This window comes from Oenanthe melanoleuca, chromosome Z, assembly GCF_029582105.1.
Source record: "Oenanthe melanoleuca isolate GR-GAL-2019-014 chromosome Z, OMel1.0, whole genome shotgun sequence".
Classification (NCBI taxonomy): domain Eukaryota; kingdom Metazoa; phylum Chordata; class Aves; order Passeriformes; family Muscicapidae; genus Oenanthe; species Oenanthe melanoleuca.
Window position 1 is genome coordinate 17,011,461 of NC_079362.1, and position 22,480 is coordinate 17,033,940.

At 39.0% G+C, this 22,480-nt stretch overlaps 1 protein-coding gene across 1 annotated transcript in view; it reads right to left on the reverse strand.

Moving 5' to 3' along the window:
- The window catches only part of MCC (MCC regulator of WNT signaling pathway), a 191,392-nt gene extending 177,803 nt beyond the window's left edge, over nt 1-13,589 (reverse strand). The window contains 2 exon segments of the mRNA XM_056513614.1: nt 13,340-13,506; nt 13,509-13,589. Coding sequence (XP_056369589.1) covers nt 13,340-13,506; nt 13,509-13,574 — 233 coding nt within the window. The 5' untranslated portion in view covers nt 13,575-13,589.
- Nucleotides 13,590-22,480: the final 8,891 nt, after the last annotated feature.

Here is a 22,480-nt window from a genome sequence, read left to right on the forward strand (position 1 = left end):
TCTATGAAAACATGATACATTGAAAATCCAAAGTTCTTGCATGAACAGTTTCACTGAAGTAATTTATTATCATAATCAAGGCCCATTCTATTCTACAGAAAGAAGCTGTACTTTGGGTGGAGCTCTGAAAGTCTCTTCTATGCAGGAATTCCAGAGCTGCAGAAACAGAACTCTTGACAGAGTTGTTTACAATAAAACTGGATAATAATGATCATAGTAACAAAAATAATAGTAATAATGATGAGAACAATGATAAGGTTTAAAAACAAACCAACAAAACCCAACAAAAACAACAGAAAGCAACCAAATCTCTACTTATGACAAGAAATAATTTTATTAGAGAAGAATTAATCACATAGGCCAAATATAAGCTATTATTACTTGCAGTTCAATTTTTGCTTAAGAGTTTTGCTCTTAGATTTGAATTCGATCAATTAATACATAATCTCCATGGCCCAGTTCCTTGTTTTGAAAAATTAAAACAATACAAATACAATCTCACAAGGGTATTGCAAAGAAAAATAAGGATGACAGCACATTTAAATTCTTATATAGGGAGTGACAGATACAATTCAGCTATGTCTGTATCTGTTCTCCTGGAACAGATAAGACACAGCATCAGATTGAGGGACTCTGCAGAGGTGTGCTAATTTTAAAATGAGTACCAGTAAAAGCAGTGCAAGGTGATTTTCCCATGGGATTCCTGGACAGGGATTCCAGTCTGTTGCTCTGCTGCAGACAAATTAATCTGCTATACTGGGGTGGGAAGAGGCTGTGGCACTGGTAGCACACCTTACAAAGCCCTGCTCATGACAGCCATAAACCTTCTATTTCACTACAGCTCACAGGGACATGTCCAAACCCTGTTTTGATTCCCTTCAGTCTAAAGGTGTTACATAAATACAAACTGACTTATAAAGGAAACCTGGTAAAGATTGTTCCACTACATAACACCAAGGAGAAACCATATATTTTCTTAAAACTACTTAAAATTTCAGCTAGTAAAAAGGTATCACCATTTTGCCAGGAAACATTTAATCTTTGCTTATGCAACCTGCAGTCTAGGCACACAAACACCTTTGAAGAGGGAAGTAAAAATTATAAATGCAGCCAAGTTCCCTAGAGGCAAATAGACTAAATAAATAGTGTAGGAAAACCTGTTCCATGCAGCTGTGTCATAAGTGACTTCTAGACCAATACTGTAGATAAGCCGTAATCTGTTTGAAACATTAATTTTAAAAGGTCTAATCTATAAAGGAATGACTAGAAGAGCACTCAGAGACAGTAAGAAGTTCCTGACCTAAAAGGTGTGCTAAAATCATTCCAGATCACTTTTGTTCTTGGTAGGAGGGTGTTTAGTTTAGGTCCCTGGTGCAGTCACCAATCCCCAGAGCATCCTGGACTCACTGCTCGATTTGCTCTGACAAACACAGCAAGTCAAGTTCCTGACTGCTTAAACCACAGAACCACATCAGTTCTCCAGCTTTGACTTTTCTGTGAGCAACCACAGGCAAACAATCCTGGCAGCAATTCCAGACCTGTGCTTGTCTGCAGTCAGAAGTCTTCCAAAAAGCTCACAGAGTGACACCTTTTGCTCTGAATAAACTTGTAACAGAGTTTTAGATGGGGAAAGAAATTATAAGGTATGAGGCTCCAAGCATCACGAGGCAGGCTGTATCAAAATTCTAAATTCTTAATCTGGATGAACAGAAGTAATACACAATAATTCCAAAGTCATTAGAAATACCACGAAAGCAGAAATCACAGTAAGTGTGTATCACAGAAGCCCTCTATGATCTTTGGCAAAAAAAAGCCAAAAATCTCAAGGTTAGCACCCAACTAGAGAGAGCACTTTGGAAGGTTACCAGACTAAAAGACAATGTTCACTGCTGCCTGCAAAACATGAATAAAAACAATGTCCTCACCTACACTGGGTGCTGGATGGAGAATTTATGTAGTTTTGTGGTCCACCCAAGGCCTCATAGACCTCTTGACTTTACAGAAGAGAAGAAAACTGTTCAAGAAGTTCACTAGCAGATAGAACAGGTAGACTAGGAAAGAGGACAAACACCCACAGCAGTTCTTACTCAGAATTTTTTCTTGAAGAAGTAATTTCTAGAACCAGCAACAACCACAAATAAAGAAATTTCTGACCATCTAATGAATTTAGACTCGGAAACAGATTTCATTACCTTTGTAGCCATCTAACCAATTACATCTCCACAGACCTTTTCACATATAAATACTTTAAAAGGTTATTTTTTACTCTCCAGTTTCCTGAATTATTACCAATTTTGGTGGTTTAACAATATAGAAGCTATTACTTTATCAGGTATGGATCATACTGATAAGACTAAGTCAGCATTTCCACATTATCTTTTAAAGGAAACGGTAAGGCAAGACTGGAGTTACAGTTTCTGAAGGAAAAATAGGTAGTTTCAGAACTGCTGGCATTTTCCACTTGCTACAACCCAGATGTCCTTACAAAAGGGCAAAGAATGAAGAACCACAAGTTTCCTACAACAATATATCTGCTTGAAAATTATTGTCAGGAAAAAAGGCCTGAAGTTCTCATCTCAGTTTAATAAACTGCATTCATGACCATCACTGCTATTCATACATGAAACAACTGATAAATTGATGTGTAAATAATTTTTCCATGTGTATTTGGAAATGCATTTTGTTTCAAGAGTATTTTCTTCCAGTTTATTTCCTAATGCCAAAGTATGTAGTAGTATTCATCAACCCTTCTAAAATGAAAATATAAGATAAGCAGCAACACCCATTTTGTTTACTTTTAATGTAAAGCTCCATTTCCTTATGGCTGTCCCAATGCTCCCTGTAATCTGTGTACCAAATACATTGTCAGCACCAGGCAATAGTTGTAAATGAGCCATTTTCAGTGAAGCTGATGTGTTTGGCAAGGAATGAATAATGTGAGGCAGGATGGGATGGCACATCAGCTGGACATGCTTGTTGAAGTGCTGAGCAGCAATACTGTCGATACTGGAATCTGAAAACTCACACTGAAGCTTCAGTTTTAACATCTCATTGTGATCAGGAAGGGTTTTCATCTTGCAGACAGGTTTTTTTCACACTACATAAAAGCTTAGGAGGACATAAGAGCATTGATATTTGATAGTTTGATAGGACTTTTTTTCTGTATTTGTCCCCAAAGATGAAGGAATTAAAGCAAATAGTAAACATAAAGTTGAAAGAAATTAGGGGGAAAAAAGGTCACTAGATCAGACTGCAGTCTCACAAAGGGATATTTATCCTGTAACTACTGAGTTCTGTATAGTGGAAGTCTATATGGCACTATATGGGATCCTGCATGTTTGCCTGATTATAAGCACAAGAGACAAATTCTATAACTCAGCAGACAAACTCTTAAGCAGAGGAAGACAGGCAATTAAGTCCTACCAGTATAGAAAACATATCAGACTAAAAGAAGTGCCATCACTCATGGATGGGTGTTTAAGCTGCTTTATAAGAATGCCACAACCTCCACGTGTGCTTTGTCCTAGCACTTCACTGTTCTCTTCTGCAAGTCTCCTAATTTCAGTTTTTCCAGATACAATTCAGATTACTGCTTCAAAAATGAAGTTAACATTTTATTTTCTGCCATCACATTGGACAAGAAAAACAGTCTTTACATATTGAAAGCCCATAACCATATGTTCCACCTTCTTTTAAGTAAAGAACCCCATTTTTTGTATCTCCCATAACTTTCCATAAACTGCTCTTGTCTTTCTCTAAATGATCCACCAACTGGATGGATGGCAGCACACAGAACTAGACATCAGCTAAAAGCACACACTGAAAAGAGACTAGAAGTTGAAAGCAGAAGTCTTGATCTGCAACAGCACAATTCAAGTTTAACTTGAGAGCCACTATAAATCTCATAAAGTTTTTCATCAAGCACACATCCTGAACATATACCACCAAATATGCTGCTTATCCCTACTTTATATCACTTGATTTTTTTCAAGCAATTGCTTCATTGGTCGGCACCAGTTGTGACTCATCCCACAGCAAGTCTCCAATTTTCCTTAGCTTGATGTCATCTCAGATTTAAGAAAGTTTACCCGTTATCATGTCATCCAGATCATCAATCCTTAATAATGCTGATCTGGACAGGCTATCCTTTTGATTTCAATTTGATACAGAATTTTATGTGTCAAACAAAGCATGGGTGTCTAATGAGCTCCAAGCACAGCTTGGAAAAAAACCAAACTAAAGTCTCTCCAAGTCTAGCTCCTTGGCTTGCCTACAAGTCCATAAAACACCATCAAAAGCCTTAAAATAGATAACACAAAGGGCATCTCCTGTTTCACTCCCACCACAAACTGCTGACACTAGATCTAAATTAGATGGCTTTGACCTAACTTTTTCTTAATAAATCCTTATTCAGCAAGTTGTCTGCTGACTGACCCCCATCTCAACATATTTTTAAAGAAATGCAGCATATTTTATCTTTCCCCATTTTCTGTTACTTCTATCTTTTAGAAAATCTCGGGAAAAAAGAATGGAAAATAATTCTGAGATTAGGTCTTTAGGATTATTACATCAAAATCTTCAAGTACAATTAATTAAAACAAATCCAAGAACTGCAACTTCTTTCTTCCTTCTCCCATCTAAGGTATTTGTTACCAGTCCTATCTGCATGAACAATCTCACTGCATGTGTTATTTTTAATGTAGAAAGCAAAACAAAACGAAACAAACATCTCACACTTCTTGGTGTCATCAGCAGCTCACTGACTCCCTCTCTTGGGTACTGTCTGTTTCTTCTGACACTTTTCCAGAACTGTTTCCATATTGTAAGAATGTTACAGGTGGAATTCCCTGGTAGTTTCAATTTCTGCATGTTCCAGTCCCTGTTCACAACTAATGTGCAACTTGATCCAGATCCACAACACTGAGCATCATCAGGGAAAAGACAAGGTTAACCATCAGCCAGCCTCAAAGCCCTGCATACTTTATTCATAATTCAGCCATCTGAGCTTCCACTTCCCAGCTCTGTCCTGCCTTGGCTGCTTCTCACGATACCATTCCAAGCATGCAACATCACCACTCCTTCTTCTGGGGAAACAGGGGCTAGTTCCCTCCCCACCTCCAGGTCTCTGTGCGTGTCTCTCCCCCATTTCACACTAGGTATGTACAAGACAGCCAGCCTGCAGCAGGTACTTCTCAGAACAGAAATGCATCTTACAGATGACACAACAAACGCATATTCTGCTCACTAGAAATCGTGCTCTGACCGCCTATCGGTACTGACAGCACAAACTACGTATCTCAGCCTGAGAGGACAGGGTGCTCCCTTTCTGGCCAAGGATCTCATTACTGGAGACTGAACTGCTGCAAGCAAACAAAGGTCCATCTGTCAAAATAGAAGCAGAGTTTGTCAAGAGAATCTCTGCCATTCTATGCTTTCTTCTGTGCTGTTCACTGGCTTCAAACATACTGCTAATACACAGTAACAATTCAATCTACAGACTCTTCCACGTAGTTAGGAGCACAGATTTCATAGAATAAGCACTAATACTGCATTAATACTGTTCTTCTATATTAAATATAAAAAGTACTGCTGCAGAAAAATTCTCAGAAGAAAGGAGAAATTGAATGTGCTGATTTCAATTAAGCATTATGGCAATGTTAATTTACACAGGTGAATGAAAGCACAAGTCGCTGCCCTGGGACGAATTCCACATATTCCACATATGTATTATTTACTCTAAAAGATGCATGAGAACATTCACAGTAAAAATACGGTGGATTTGAAAAGCCGTGTATTCAGAGCATAACTTTTCTTTCAGATGCCATTTGAAGCCCATCCTTTGGACAACACTCAATTAGGCACAACACGAGCCTTGTTAATGCCTTTCATCTACCAGCTGAGATACCAGAGTCTCAATAAAATCTCTGTTGTCCTTTTACACTTCTGAAAATTAACTTTTAGAGGGATTTCTTAGTTCAGATCATTTGGAGTGAAGCACATTGAAAAATTAAGTGGACATTACCAGAGAGATCACAACTAACCCCCAAGCTCACTTTTTAACCCCCTCCACCATATGGTGTAACCATTAAAAGCCACAACTATAAACTGGCCATGCTGCAAAGAAATAGCTCTTACTGAGCTAGTGTACAGCTAAGGTGATTCTTTGAACAAATTCTAGTGCAGACAGAGTGATAACTCATGCACAGCCGAACATCATCTGGCTGAACAGGCTGACTTAAAAAAACCATGAAACCCTCCCCTATCTATTCACAGTTCACTGTGTACGGAGAGGAGGTGCATATCTGCAAGAAAGACCAGGTGCCCAAGTATTTTTTGAGGTTCCTTACTCCCAGTTGAAACATGTATGACTTGCTGCTTCAATCAATGTCAGTTAATCTCTAGCCTACCCTAGCAATCAGAGACAAAGATGATTTTAAAATAATTTTAGAATCCAGCCACAGCTACCAGCAAAGTACTTGTTCGTGGCACCCTCAAACAATAAATACAAATAAATAAAAGGAGTTAGCTGGAAGAACTCTTCTCTCATTCAAGTGCCTCCCAACACAGTCAACCTATCCATGAATTTTGACCTATAGGTTTTGGGAAATTAATTCTACAAAGATACAGAAAGTTGCTCCCTAGGAACACAAGCTAACCAACAGTGATTAAGGACGATGCCAACTGCCTTGTCTGCTGTAAATGTAAAATGTAATCACATATGAGCTAAACAAAACCAAGTATTTACTGCAGTCCCAGTCACATTGCTGGAACAGCCTCCAGTGGTTCCTATGTTATAAACCCAGCACTATGGAGTTGCCAGAAAGACCAAGCACCAAAACATCTTATGAGGGCCAAGCCTCCTATCACCCTTGGAAAGAAAGTAACAGCATATATCTGTGAAGTTAATCTTTCAGAATTGCCACCAAGAAACCCAAGAAAACACAAGGTAAAAAATCCCTAGTTTAACGGGTTTTTTTCAGCACAAAAGGGAAATTACTGACTTTGAAATTACTGACTTTGAAAAGTGATTAACTGACAGTAATAACCCAACTAATATGGTATTTGCAACAAGCTCAATAAAACAAAATAAAAACCAATAACAAAACTAATAAATATAACCAACTATAAAATTATTATATTTATTATTAAAATTAATAAATGTAACTAAACATAAAAATAACTTCACTGCTTAGAAGTCAGCTGGAAGGTAACTGTCAAAGGGATCAAAAATTTGACATATGTATTTTCAAGTGAATTACTGTTTGGACAGTTTTTCCACAGTACAATCTACCTGAGCAACAAGGTCCTAAGAAAGAAAATACAGTAATATCATGTAACAACAAGCCTGAGATATACACTTTAGTCATTTTTACCAGACTAGTAGTGCCAATGAGGAAAGAAAACAGCAATATATAAAACACACCAACTAACTTCACTAAGTTTAAAATGTTAATAGCTCCAGCTAAAATACCCTTCAAGCATCTGATGTTTACATAAGAACTGGACTGCTAACCAATTAAAAATATAATATGTTCAGAAAATTCAAGTTTGAATATATTCCTTTGACTGTGTACCAGTTGTAAGAAATAAAGTCTTTGAAATACATAATCCCTTAATGAATGTTGATCCTTGGTGTATTTTCTAGACACAATATTTAACAAAGGGAATACCTCTTTCTTCATCCTAAACTAAGCATGTCTCTGGCTTTTTATACACATCCACACTCCTGGCTTTCCCTGTAACTCATTCCTTTTTTGGTTATGATTGTCTGAGAGGACCTGTGGAAGACAAAGTTGGATTAAAACCCCAAAAAATTCTATACAACTGTGGAATCATTGACTAAGGCAAGTCCCAGGAGAAACAGAAAAAACAGACTACAATTATGTGAGAAACAGCACAGTGCTTCCAGTCACCATTTTACTTGACATACGGTAAGTATTGTATTGTATCCATATAAAAGCAATCCTTCAGTTACATGGATCACAAATCCTGTGACAGCCGCCTAATGGAGATGGATGAAGACTACAATAAAGCCTAGGAACAGAACCTGGAAGCTGAAATTGTTTTCAAGACAAACTAAAGCAGTAGCGCGTGGACAAATCACATTTTACCAAGGTTTGAGGGGTGGTTTGGGGGTTTTGGAGATTTGGGATTTTTTTCCTCTGGAATTTCTAAAACTGAGCTGGTTTAAAAAAAATACAGAGCAAATAGTCCAGACCTCAAGTGAGAATAAAATCCTGCCTTGAGGTCTTAAACTTTTTAGCTTAATGGTAAGAACAGCCCAGCCATGTGAAGAGCCAGACCGAAGGCAAGGTCTAACCAAAGCTTAGTCCCAGTCTTGCTGACATTTTGCAATGCACTTCTAAATGATGTCTCCTTGTTAGACAGCTGGATTGAGGCCAGACTTAGGACTGTACAGTACTGGGATCAAACTTCTTTTGAAATTTGAAATCCCAGTAGCTGCAAAACTAGCAGAATAAATATTATTTCTCTCACAAGACTTCAAAGGCAGTTTTCTATTTCCACCTGTTCTGTTAGAGCTGACCTTTTATAAACCTCTTGCTTTAGGATAAATGTCTTTATCACTCCCTAGTCTACTGACATTTAAGCACTCACAACAGCTTGTTCCTGATACTGCTTTCCACCAGTACAGAATACCCTGCAGAGACTAGAAAGCCTCTACATTCAGAATATTAACTCATGCCCAAAGTAAGTTTTCAGAGATCCTGACTGAACATGTTTGCATGACTTCATAAACAGTCACCTTATGGATTAAACACGTGTTTTACCAACAGTGGTAACTTGACTGGTCAAAGACAACCCACACTGATTTTACTGCTTCATTTTATTGGTCCTTATGTGCTTCAACAGGTATCTCTTTAAATGTTAAGCACAGAAGTTGAAGAGCATTAGCAGAATCAAACACTAGGAAAAAAAAGTTAAATGAAATGGTAATGACTGCTGTGGAGAGTAACAGAGACCATAGAAGAATAAATCTCCTCTCTTAAAAAAGACAGTTAATAGATTAATACTTTGTCTTCTTGAAAATACTGTTTGTTCTCCTCTAATAGCACATAGCCACTAGAAACACTGAGGGGGGGGAGGGCTGCCAAAATACACTCAGCAAGAAAGCTGTGAATGTTCTAATACCGTAAAAACACAATGAAAAGGGAAGGATAAGCCTGTATTTGCAATGTTTTGAGCTCTCAAAGCCATGTACCACTAAAATCACTCAGGTAGCAAATCAAATCCAAATAGTTTAGTTCCTTTTAACTGCTTCTGTGAAGGGATAGAGAAGGCACAGTCATGCAGCACGCCCTTTTAACAGGCTGTAAAAGCTTATTACAAAGTTAGTAGGTTTACTGGGTTTTTAACATCTTACTCTACTTTAACCAAGACATTCTGTAAGACATTGACCCAGTGTAAAAAAAAAAAAAAAAAAAAAAAAAAAAAAGCGTGCACAGACAATGCTGTTTTCAAACAAGCCCTACAAACAAAACTTAATTCCATTATTGTTAACATGCTAATATAATGACAATATTCTAGCTGAACTAAACACTAGCTTTACTTTTTTCTTCACAATCCTAAAATTATTTATCCAAGCTTAGAAATTAAAATTGGAATGTTAGCATATTTGTAACTTAATAATGAAATTAATTTTTTCTTCATTGGTTATTCCCACAGGTCACACTTTAATTTTCTAAAGCAAAAGTACCTCCTGCAGATTTAAAGTTATCTTTACATTTCGCAATGGTACAATAGAGTAATCCAAAACTTAGTGACTTCTGCAGCGAGGATGAAATTTATTATGAGCTAAATGGAATTTCAGTACAATCCACATAGAATAAAGCTACAAGGCAATTAAGTTTCTGAAGAAGACATTAGTCTAGCCTGTCACCCATAAAAACCCAGCATTCAGGACTACATATGCCGACAGCATCAAAAAGAAAAATAGCACGTGTGTCCTTCACAATTCACCAACCCTCTGAAACTGAAAATGTTTATAATTAACATCAGATTCTGAAGCTTTTCAAAGCAAACAGAAAAAAACAAACGAAAGCAATTACTGTTTTCTTCAGTTAACAGCTTTTTGTCAATAACAACACAATCCAGCTACAGCTACAAGACTAAAGTTCTGCTGTAAAGCGTGTGTAAGGCTGCCTTCTGCTCTCAGCAATCCTCATCCAGCTGACCTCAAGCATTCAGAACCCAGCCTTAATTGTGGACTGCTTTGCAACTGAGTTGGGTGGGCAGGTACTTTTTGTTTGGTTACTTTTTGTGAAATTACCTCTTATTGTAGAAGTATCAGAAGAAAGCCAGACACTTGAAAGATGTTAAAATAATTAAGTAAAAAATATTAACCCCAAAAGCCATTTCAGTACAAGCCACCAAGTTAAAACTGGTGTTTTCTTAGTACTTTTCTCTAGCTGAATGCTGCAAAATTTCTCTATGTCAATGCAAGGCTCAGAGACACCAGTTTAGCATTTCATATCCCATAGTTCAGTGTCTTCAGGGTTATACCCACCAATGGTACATCCTTAATTATGCTTTATTGTTTTGATATCTTCTTGTTTAGAGCATGAAAATTAATCAGTATCTCAGGTGAGAGCTTGAAAATTAATCAGTATCTCACAACATGCCCCTCCTCACCATCTGTGCCTGTACTTCCCTGCTACTATTCGAAGAAGTTTATTACAGTTTGATGCACAACAAAGCATTTCCACAGCTAAGACACCATGTTATTTCATTAGGAATGCAAACATCTCTTTCCCTCATGCAATATGAACTAAATAAACACACACGCACAAAATGCCTGCCCTTGCTGCAAGTATAAAGCTGGAAAAAAAGAAACCTTATAAACAAACTGCTGCATGTGCTATGCAAAGAAATGACTGACCAAGCTTCAGGCCTGCAAACAGAAGGGATACTAATTCTCAAAGATAAAATTTATTATTCAGTAGCAACCACAAAACTGCAAATTTCAGCCCCATTGCACTGAAATTAAGCTAGTTTTTAAAAAGAAGCTCATGTAATAGCTTCTTTTTATTAATAGCAATGGTAATAGGTTACAGATCACAGCCAAGTCTAGTTCTAGTACACAAGCAAGGAGATTATTTTACAGTGTTTCTGTGTTTTCAGCTCTTTACAGAGATGCCTGGGCATTTATTGCCATTTTTGACCAGCTGTGAAAGACATCATGACATGCAGAAGTCAGCCCTCAATCTCCACTGGGGCTGCAAGAAGGGCATAAAAATGTTGGCCACAGGATGAGCAAAGAGAAGTGCAAAGAAACAGGGCAAGAAGGAACAGGAAAGCCAAGCAACTGGCCCATACAAAACAAAACAAAACCAAACAAAACAAAAACACAAACCCCACAAACAAACAAACAGCATACAGAAAATGGCAATATGAAATCCAGTGTAAAAGCAGCTGTAACATTTTTTTGCCTTTATTTTGTTACATTAGTAAGGATGCAATTACCTAAACACTAGGGCTCTAAACAACAACAAACCCCCAGGTGCTATATTTTTAACAGGGATACTGTGAGTCCATAAACCTGACAGAGCTGTCTATAATACTATGGTGGTACATACTATAAAGACATCCAAATCCAACTAGACAAGTCTCCTCCTGCATAAGCCACTGCCATAAAACAGATTATAAGCAAAATTGAACTGTGGAAAGCAAGAAAGGCATTCCATTTGTACAACTCATTATTACCCAGGCTGGCTAATGAAGTAAAGTCACATCAGACCATTTCTTAAATATTCCTTCACTACTTTGTCACATGTACAGAGATGTAAAGGGAAACAGTAATTTATAACACCATGTTCTCTGATAAAGGCCACACCAGTTCTGCCTTGCAGTCACAACTACCTTCTGAAGCAAAGTATTAGCAACCTTCAAAAATGAACCCACCATCTCCTGAGGGACTTTCAACCACCGCCCAGGCCCTGAGCTTTATTGCCATTTCCTCATGAAATCCAACGTCCCTACTCAGACACATCCTGGCATTTTCAACACTGCAGTTCAAGCAACATTCTGAAAAATCTACTTTGAACATATAATACAAATCCAGGACAAAACTTAGGGAATGTGATTAGTCAATCAGAAATGAGTAGCTTGTGTCAGGATAACATCTCTCAACCTATGAAACACTAAAACAAATAACATTCCCCGTCTAAAATCTTTAAATTGAGATTTTATATTGCAGAGAAACGTGACAGTACAGAAAAGCCAGTGTGCTCTGAGGAGACAGTACACACTTTACATGAACATCACAAGTTTTCAGACATCAGAATGAATTCCATGAAGACCATAAACAAATGGAAAAAGAATCAGTCTTAGCACGCTGGTTGGAAAAGTACACATTTTCAAAGTTTATATTTCAAAACCACATCTGTCAAAATAATCATTAGACTGAGGGGGGAAAAAAGAGTGTTCAAGGAGCTGTTTAGATAAGAAATATCACAACCCTTGAACTTTATTTTTAAAGTGACTGCCAGTTGTTACAGATTTTCAACAACTTTCTGGCTCCAAAGAGATGGCAGTGGGGATTCAAGTTTACTTAGCCTTTCTGTGGGGTCATATTCTTAGGTTACAGGTTAAATGGCAGACTTAAGTAATTCCCTCACTGTCCCAGCTCTCTAGAGGCACTTACTAATTACAAGCAATAGCATAAGTTTCATTCTGAAAATGCAAGTTTCCACGGCCTCTGGCAAATGCCGCCTTTTGAAGTTCGGTATTTTTTTCAATTGTGGCGTGAGAGCTCAGAAAAACCACTGCCACAAAACCAACTCCTGGCCAAAACACACTTCCACTGCTTCCAGACACATAAACATTCCACTATGGCTTATTTCGAGCTATCTGCTACAAGTATTCAAGCTCACCCTTCCCCAACAAAATCCATCAGCCCAGGTGACACTCCTCAAACTCTCTGAGGACCAGCAGAGGAATTTAAACGAAACTGTGCAAAAAGAATATTGACTAAAACGTACTGACAAAACAAAATCATATGTTCCGGGACAGCACTACGAGTTTTCCGAGTTTTCTCCTAGATTACCCACCACGGGCTTTTTTGTGTGTTTACTTGCAAAAACCACCTGCCCGGGGCACGAGGTGATGGAACCAGAATGGGAGACGTCGCCCTGAGCTCCGGCGGAGGTGGGAGTGCTGCGGGCAGGGCTGGCCCGCTGTCCCGGGGAGCTCTCGGCGCCCCCGGAGCTCCACCACTGCTCCAACTCCAACTCGCCCACAAGTTGAGCGCCGGGAAACGCGGGGCCAGGGGAAGCACGGGACGGCTCCGTACCAACCAAGAGCCGCCTCCCGCTGTCGCTACCTGCTGATGAAGCCATCCCCATCGCCGTCGCAGGTCTGGAAGAGGCGCCTCATCCTCTCCTCCTCGCCTGTGCTGGACGTGTCGGTGCTGCTGCTGCCGGCGCTGCTCACCGCCGCTGCGGCGGCTGCCGCCATCATGCGCCCCGCTCCGGAGGAGGAGGAGGAGGAGGAGGAGGAGGAGGAGGCGGGGAGGGGGGAAAGGAGGAGGAGGCAAGGCTGCCTCGGGAGCCCGGCATTCCCAGTCCCGCCGCTCCTGCACAGTGCGAGCGGCAGCACAAAGCCGGGGCGCGGGCCCTGCCGGCCCGGCACTCGCCGCCCGCGGGGTGACACCCTGGCCTGCCCCGCCGGGGCTCGGGGCGGGACGGGGCGGCTGAGGCTCGGGGCTGCCGCCTGCCCACGGCATCGCCCGGCGCCGGGATCCCGGCGGGATCCGCTACGAGCGAGCGGGCGGTGTCGCCGGCCGGGGCCAGCTGCCCTCTCTGCCGGCAGCCGCCGATTGCGGGGCGACCGAAACCCGACCCGAGTGTCTCTTGTTCTCCTGGAGCCGGGCAAGGTCTCCGGATCGCACTCCAGACTGTTTGAGGGGGTACTGGTCACATAAAAGCATTCTGAGTGCAGAGCACCCGGCAGCCCCTCTTGGCTCATCCAGTTCCTTTCCACTGATCAAATTTTACCTGTGAAGTTGATAATTCGTTTTTCTGTCCCTTAACATGTTTGTGGCCTATACCCTTCCCTGCCTGTTGGTCTCCATTTAAAGAAAAGTAGTTTTCTTTACAGTTATCATATGGTCAGAGGAAAAAATAAAATTGTGAAACACTAATCTCAGAAAATTAGGATTTTAGTTATCTTGCGGAAAACAATTGAAAGTTAGAAGGGAATAGTTATCTGAAACTTCAATAATTGATTGTCTGTCATTTCATGTTTGCTCAGCTGTACTTACAATGGAAAAAGACGAAACTAGTGAGCAGATCCAAAGGAACATAGACAATACAACCAGAAACCCATTCTTTGGAAAATTGGACTATCCCCAGAAATCATTTTTATTGTCAGTGATAGAAAAGGTCAAGAGTTTAGGGTGAGGAAGACTCGCCTTACTTCCTCCTTTTAAGACCTCTCCCCACAAAAATGACCCCAGACTTAATTTAAGAAATCAATCATGCATTCTTAATAGCTATTCAAGCTAATACCATAGTAACCGGGGATGAGAGGGGCTGTTAATATGAATATGTATTTGTTTGAATCCTTTGCTCATAAATAGACTCTGTGATCACCTGTGATTTTGCAGTGCATATTGGAGAATTACTTCACACTGCTGCCCAGCGCTGAATAAACATACACTTTCTAACTTTAAACTGTTAGAGACTCCTTTGTCTGTCACAGTGGAGTATCGGTATTAGACCAATATTCATATTTTGGTAATTCAATTGTGTCTGTATAGTACAGCTTCTTCATTTCCTTTAGTTCTTTGCCATACTTCTCAGTACCTAATTAAGTTTTATTTAGTGCTTTTTATTCTTATTCCTGCGAGAAGAAGTGATACCAGCCCCAATCTGTTTTATCTCTACTGGAAACAGGTAGTCTGAAACAGTGGAACAGCATTTCAGTTTACATACACATAATGTTTCTTACTCCATCACCCAGTGATTAATTTGGGTGAGCTAATTTTTTTCCTTACCCGTTTCTGTATTTGAAAAAAGAAAGATCTTGTTATTACAGACATACATTTCTCTCATAGTATCTAATAAGAATGTATATATAATCCTTCTCCTGTTAATTAAATCTTTGAAGCTATCCAGTTCATGCCACAAAGTATCTTGATCTTCCTCATTACCGACAGGAATTATTGAATATATAAATTCAGCAAAGTTATCACACTTGTTGCACAGTACCTTTTAAATACATAAACTGATGGCAACAGTTCTAATTGTTAATATTTATTGTACCTTGATTACGTAAGTCATTACAAGGTAAAGAGTCCCTCTGGCATTTCATTAACTAAAACTACTTGCAAGTGTAAGCATGCCTTCACTCACTCTCATATTGTCTCTGCAGGTTTCCAAATTACATTGCTCACCTTAGTTCTTGCGGGATGACCAGGGCACTCTAATATGGAGTCAACACAGTTCCATACTCTTTCAAGGCACTGAAAACAGAGAATATTGCAACTGTCCTTTCAGATGTTCCATCTCCTGACCTACAGTGGTCTGACTCAGTCTTACCACACACTTTTTCAGCTCTAGGCAGGATGTTGCTCATGTGTGATATCAGCTGATTACTGCAGTTGTTTGTTTACACTGAGGACTGGAGATGTGGAGTCAAAAAACCATTTTCTTCAGCCAGATCCCATAGACGAGCTGACCAATACCACACATAAGAATCCTTGCACAAATTCTGCAAATACAGTATGAATTGCTTCTTACTAAAGAATGCAAATTCTTAACCACAGGGAGTTGGACTCGAGGTACTTGAATGAGTCCCTTTTACCTTTCGATATTCTGTGATTCTTTACAAAGTCCTAAAACAATGTTTCCTGACAAAGCCACCAGTATCTATGGAGCAAGATCAGATCCAAAATACCACAATGAGAATCTCAAAGAGCAATCTCCATCCTGATGCTCTCTACTAAGCCTCACAGTTGGTCCATTCTCACCTTTTTTAAACTAATCTCCCACTTCTCCTCTAATCTAGATAACACTTTCTTTTGTTCTTATCCTAGCTGCATGACTTACACAGTAGTTTTCTTTGTGGATCAGAAATTCACCCATTCCTTATCTCCCCCTGCTCATTGAGAACAATTTTTGAGATGGTTGAATTGAACTTTTCCTACTGTCTTTTCCCATTCTGGGGATCAGCTGTAGGTAACTTTTTTGCCTTTGCACAGTCCCAAAAAAGCCTGATGCAGTGGTTTCTGATTTTCCCTGATACCAGTTCGTCCTTGCTGATGGGAACAGCTGATATACTAGCTGTGGTATGGCATGCAAGACTGTAAAAACAGCTGGGCTTGCTGGCTTGTATCGTGTCTATCTTGCATCTAATTTTTTAAAAAGATGCATCACATCAGTTGGAAAGCAATACAATAAGCTGCAGTTCGCCACATTCCTGTGCCTGCTGTGAATTATGTGGCAGATCACTCCTACAGCCAAGAATATATATTTCAGATGGCAAACCCCCTACATTTAAAACCGAAGTATGCTGTGCAGCAGAAAGTACAATTCTGCATGAAGTGTCTCGGGTGCGAGGGGTATGTGGTGCCTAGAAACTTGTGAAGAGAGAGCAAGGAAGAAGGGCAGGGAGTGAGAGCTCTGTACTGCTGTGAGTAGGAGAACAGGCTTGATATTTCTCAAAAGAAATCTTTCAAAATTTGTGTGTTTTCTATTTAAGACTATGGGGTTTAACTGTCAATCCTTTGGGTATTTCTTTGCTTGTCTTCTATGTAAGTTAAATGAATCTGTAGTTTTTTCAATATTATTCTATATTATACAATATTAATTTTCCATAATATCCTGAATTCTAAATGCAAATAAGCACATACCAGACAGTCAATGCAAATTGTTAGCTGCTCTTAATCTCCAACATTTATATAACCCATATCTGAGATCCCTGAAAGGTGGGTAGGAGACACCTGATTTCCAGATATGCTGGATTTCTCAGACTTTCCACCAAATCAACAGGATAGGTTCATGTGATCTCTGAAAGTCAAGTCTACCTCAAATTAAGTGTTAAACAACAGAAAAAGAAATGCACTGCAAACCTCTCTAAATTTAAGTATAGATGCTTTTGCAGTAGAAAACAGTTTAAGTCACTGCATAAAAAGCTGCCAAATCACCAAATCAATTGACCAAAAAAAGAGAAAAGCTTCCTTCTAGATAACATTCAGTCATAGCATTTTTGAATTAATCTCTTTCAAAACCCACCAACAACACAAACAGTAACTCAATTTGCAAGCAGGAAGTTTTAATTTAGTAATATTCCTTTCAGCAAGGTAGCCAGGGTGTGCAATGCAGAACTTTCTCAGCATCCAGAGTCCAACTGCCCAGAATACCATCCCTTTTAGTCTCCTAAATACTACATCCAGCCCTTTTCACACACTTGCTAAAAAGTTCCCTATTGTTGCATGAGTTCTTGGTTAATAGACATGTCACTGTTATCTGAGTGACACTGTTGCCCAAAACAGGTGGGTTCTCTTGGTGATATTGCCAGAGTTAGCATGACACTAAACCACAGGTACAATGAAAACTTCGTTTTCTTAACAGGATGTTATGATTGATATAGAAGAGAATTTATTATTAGAATGGCACAGATTTCTACAAGCAGAGTCAACATAGTACAGTCTATAACTAGGATGGTAGGGAATTTATAATACAATTTAACTTATTCTTTCTAATCACTTGGATCCTCTGCACTCGGGTCAGATCCCAATCCATGGTTTGCTGTATCAGTATTACAATCAACATCTCAAGGGGCTGGGAAGCCAGAGGTTGTGGGGGCTGTAATAAATAAGAGGCCTTTTGTTCGCCTGACAGACTTTAGACCTTGGAGGAATATCACCAAGATTTGTGAGGTCAGAATGCGGGTTGTTCTGCTTTGATCCTCTGACAGACAGACCTTGAAAAAGATATCGCTAGAACTTGTTAATAGCTTTGCTCTGCTTGATAGGCCTTACAGTAAAAAGCCAGAATGTGTTTTGCTTTGCTTGCATAATTACATATTGTTTTAAGTGCCAAGAAAGGAGTCAGTGGCTGAGGAAGACTACTCACCCTCATCCCCCGACCACCAGAAGGCAGAAAAAGACCCCCTAGCAACTGGAGGAGCATGCGCAGAATTACTAAAGGAGGAGCACGTCACCCAAAAACCTAACAGCTTAAAAGGAACAGACTAAGGGGGGGTGGGTGCAGCAGGTGGTGGAGTGGAGACTCCCCTGCTGTCCAGCACTCTGAATTTGCTTTTGCTTTCTGTAACCAATAAATCTTTAAATTGTTATTTGATCTTTTATGGCCCATTGCGCTCATTTATAACAGGGGCTGCCTGGGAAGGCACAGCAGGGCCTGACAGCCAGGACCCATCCAGCCATCCCAGCCAGGTCAGCCCAGGATATTAGACACCTCTCTGCGGACAACAAAGGCCAGGCTGGGACATGGGAGTAGCGTGGAGCTAGCTTGGCCACCAGCACTCACATAACATGACTGCACATGTACACCAAGCTACTAAGATGTGAATATACTTAGATCTAAATCTATGCTTAGTCTAGATAAACCATGCCCAGGTAATAGAAGGGCTAAGTAAAATTATTTCCTATGTAAACTTTTTTTTTTCTCATTAGGGAAGTGAAAATAAAAACCGTCTTTATTTTCTGTGATTCAACTTAGAAAATGCACATTTTTGATGTTGCTGTAAGATAGATGGGGGAATTAGCTATTCTAATTGCTGCCACTGCTTAGGTATTCAGACTGAAGATTTTGATGTGCACTATGATCAAAAGCAATGCCTGGTGGTACCAAAGGAGAGATTATTCTGTGTTTGAGTAGGCATCAGATAAAGACCATCTTAGCTTATTGATCTTCATCATAACAGAATTTAAAGTAACAGACATATAACATCAGTTCAAATTAGTGTTATTTAAAACACCATTGTGTAGCATCTGCCATGGTTTAGCTAGGAAATTGCTAGTTAATTCTCAACAAAATCTTGTGTTTGAAGTCACTCTATTACTTTCTTCACATTACTTTGTTTACATTTACTCTTGTTCTCTTTGTTCTCTGATTTCAAGCTCCATCTAGAAATATAAGTTTTGTGCAGCCTTTACTGTGGAATTCTTTGCAAGTAGAGCTGTTTGAAAATTCTCAAACAGCATATTCAAAAGAAATAATGTGTTTTTTTGGTGAGGCCGATTTTTCTGATTTTTCTCTTTCTGCTCCCAATTATGATCTGCGAAACTGAGATATTTTATCTAGGATTGAAAATATTTTAGATAGAATATTAATTTTTAGACAGAATATTAATGCTTCTTTTGAGAAGCTTCCTACTTATTCTTCACCTTTATAAATGCTCAGCCACCTTGTAGTATGTTCAAAAAGTGTACTTTTTTGTGATGATGATGAATAGAAATGAGTACAGGCTTGCCCCTTTTTCCGAAAATATCCTAAACTTCTGTCCTACTCAAACAGGTTCCTACTCCTGGAGTTTATGTAAGGATCTACAACTTGGATACAGAAAGCTAGAAATTAATTTCCTCATTTCTTGTACATACATGTAAACAAATATATTGAATATTTCCACTATTTTTTATCAAAGTATGTTCTTTGAAGCTATATCTCTGCTAAGAAAATACTACTCTGGTCAAAAAAGTAGGGATACATGTAAAGATAAATGGACTTTTTGTAGACTGTGACTATGAGCTAACCTCAATAACTTTTTTCTGCAACATAGGTATTATTTTAGTAAAAATATTTCAGTGAGACAGTATTCTAACAGGAAATTACGTTCTGGATAAATAAATCTCCACAGCGAGCACATCAGTTTCACTCAGTTCTAATTTAGCAAAGACACAGCTACATGAATCACAGGTTTGAAATTGTTCTGCCTTCAGTCTTTTCCTAAGCTCACAAGACGTGGGATCCCTGCAGTTTTCATGCTGCCTTTATATCTAGACATAGGAAGATCCATTAGCACAGGATCATTCCACTCTCCCTTTTGTCTTCTGTCATTTGCTCACCTTGGAAACTAGAGTTTCTCAACTTAGGAGTGAGGAGTAGTGGAGAATGCTGTGGGAAGAACCGGGGCATATTTGACCTTGTTGGGAATCAAGCTTTTCCCAGCCTTTATTCTGGATTCATTGCTGAACTCTATGGATGCCTTGAGCTCCACTGAAGGGTTCCAGTTTTCCCCTGAAGTTCAACAGCCCAAGCTCTGGACTGTGGCAAGTGAGTACTTGAGAGAGGTTGTTTTACAGGGACAGAAAGTGATTGAAAAGCTTTCTACTTGATGTCTAAAAATAAATAAAAATTGGAGTAAGGAAGTGGAAAAGACAGATAAATAAGAAGCTATGTCTCAGTAGATGATAGGAGAGGTTATAGAAATGGGGCGGAGGCAATCATCCAAAGAGAGCCCACATCAGCAGCCAAAGGTCTGGGGAACTCTCAGGGTATACAGTGGTGCAGTAAAGTAAGAGATGCACATTTTAACTGCAGTTAATTTATCAAACAAATATCTCTCAATATCATTTGACATCAGTCTTGCTTCCCTAAATGTGTGTAAATACATAACTTACTTGATGGGATCATTAATAATCAGAGTAGCCAACAGCTATCTGGTTACACATTTACTATGATGCTTAAAAAATCCCTACATTTTTTTGGTAATCAAGGAACTGAAAAAATAAATCTTGTGCTTTTTCATTAACTTGATCTTGAAGAATTGGCTCACCAGTGATCCTTGCATCATATTTCAACAGCTAATAAGTCTTACAGTGCTTAAAATCTTTTAAAAAATCACATACAAAAACCAGAAAGACTAACTATTTTGTAGTCAAATCTGACAAAATCTAACACAGTACATAATAGATAATCCTGTTTCACAAACTCTCATTGCAGTTCTTTTTCTCTTAGAACTGGTATCTTTTGTGGAACGTAAGAGTGTTTGTGAGAGAGAAATTATCCTCATATAAAAAATAAAAACAAACAAACAAACAAATAATAAATAAAATAAGTCAGAAAAAATGCCTCTTGGGAGTGTAAAATAAGGATACCTAATTGTATTTAAACATGCAGATGTATTTTTGCATAAAACTATGCTGCCTCTTAAATCTTCATATACAAAAATACACGGGCATTTGGACATGTTAATAGAAGGAATTCTTATTCTGGGGGTTATTTGTTTTGAGTAAACATTAGCCAGAAGGTATTTCTGAGGCCAATAATGAAAACAGAATTTTGACTTACAGGTTGTTAATTCTAATATGAAAATCCACAGCTAGTAATTTTTATTAAGCAAATGCATATAAAGAATAAAACTTTCATGTCTAAGAGCTTGGATATGCACAATTCTGTCTTTGCTTATGTGTTTTCATATGCTGAGTGCAGACTGCAATTTTGTCTTTAGCTGGGCTGCAGCAGGCAGTGCATGGGTGACTACACTCTCCTATTTTTTCACTCTTCTAATAGCATTGGAGATTCAAAAAAGCAGTGAAAGAAGAAAAGGGATATATTAAGGCATTTGTTAAGCAGGATGCACTCAGGCTTCACCCCATTCTTGGCCATATAGATGAGACCTAACCCAACAGATCTCTCTGTGCAGCTGTATTTACAGGATTGCAAACTAAGAGCAGAATTGGGCCTGAGGAATAATTTTTCAGAATAATGTTGGGGTTTTTTTCTTGTTTTTTGTTTGTTTGTTTGTTTTAGCAAGGCAAGATGATGCTTTTAAGAGGCAGAAACTGTTAAGAGATCTGGGTTCTTAATTAAAGATTTCTGATGTGACTCTTTCAAACGAATTATGAGCTCTCAGTTGTTACTGTTGACACTAAGGATGATAAAAGTAATCCTAATTTTATTCACCTGAAGCGTTTAATTTTCCATAATAACTTTGATGTGCTATGAGTTAGCAGTACTGAAAGTCATAGGAACAGCTCTGGGGAGCTAGCAGTATATACTTTGTTGAAGAAACATAGCAGATACCTGTACTGGAAAATTGAAAAAAATTTACATGCAACATTAGACTAGATCAATCATTCAGCTCCAGTGTGGCCTATCAGTGCAGAATTATGCTGAAATGAGCCTTGTACACAGCTTTTGTAGAGGTCTCTTAAGAGCTATTTTTCAGCCAGCTCCACTGGCTGTGACTGTTTATTCTCTGTTTATTTAATTCTCCATTTCAGCTCAAACTGAGTAATTTGCTCTTCTTCGAAGATGATGTTAATGATGTTTCCAAAGCAGCAGCCTTCAATACCGAGCCCTGTGCCATGCCAAGGAGATTTGCTTTTAAATTCTATCTCATGTCCTTAGCGTGGAGTCAAAGGACAGCAGGAAAAGACGACCCCAAATCAAGGGCAAGCAGCACTTTACAGAGTGGGGAGGCTGAGGGCCGAGATGACCCTTGCCATAAGTACGTTTAATGCCATTCAATTAAACCAAGGGATTTATGACCA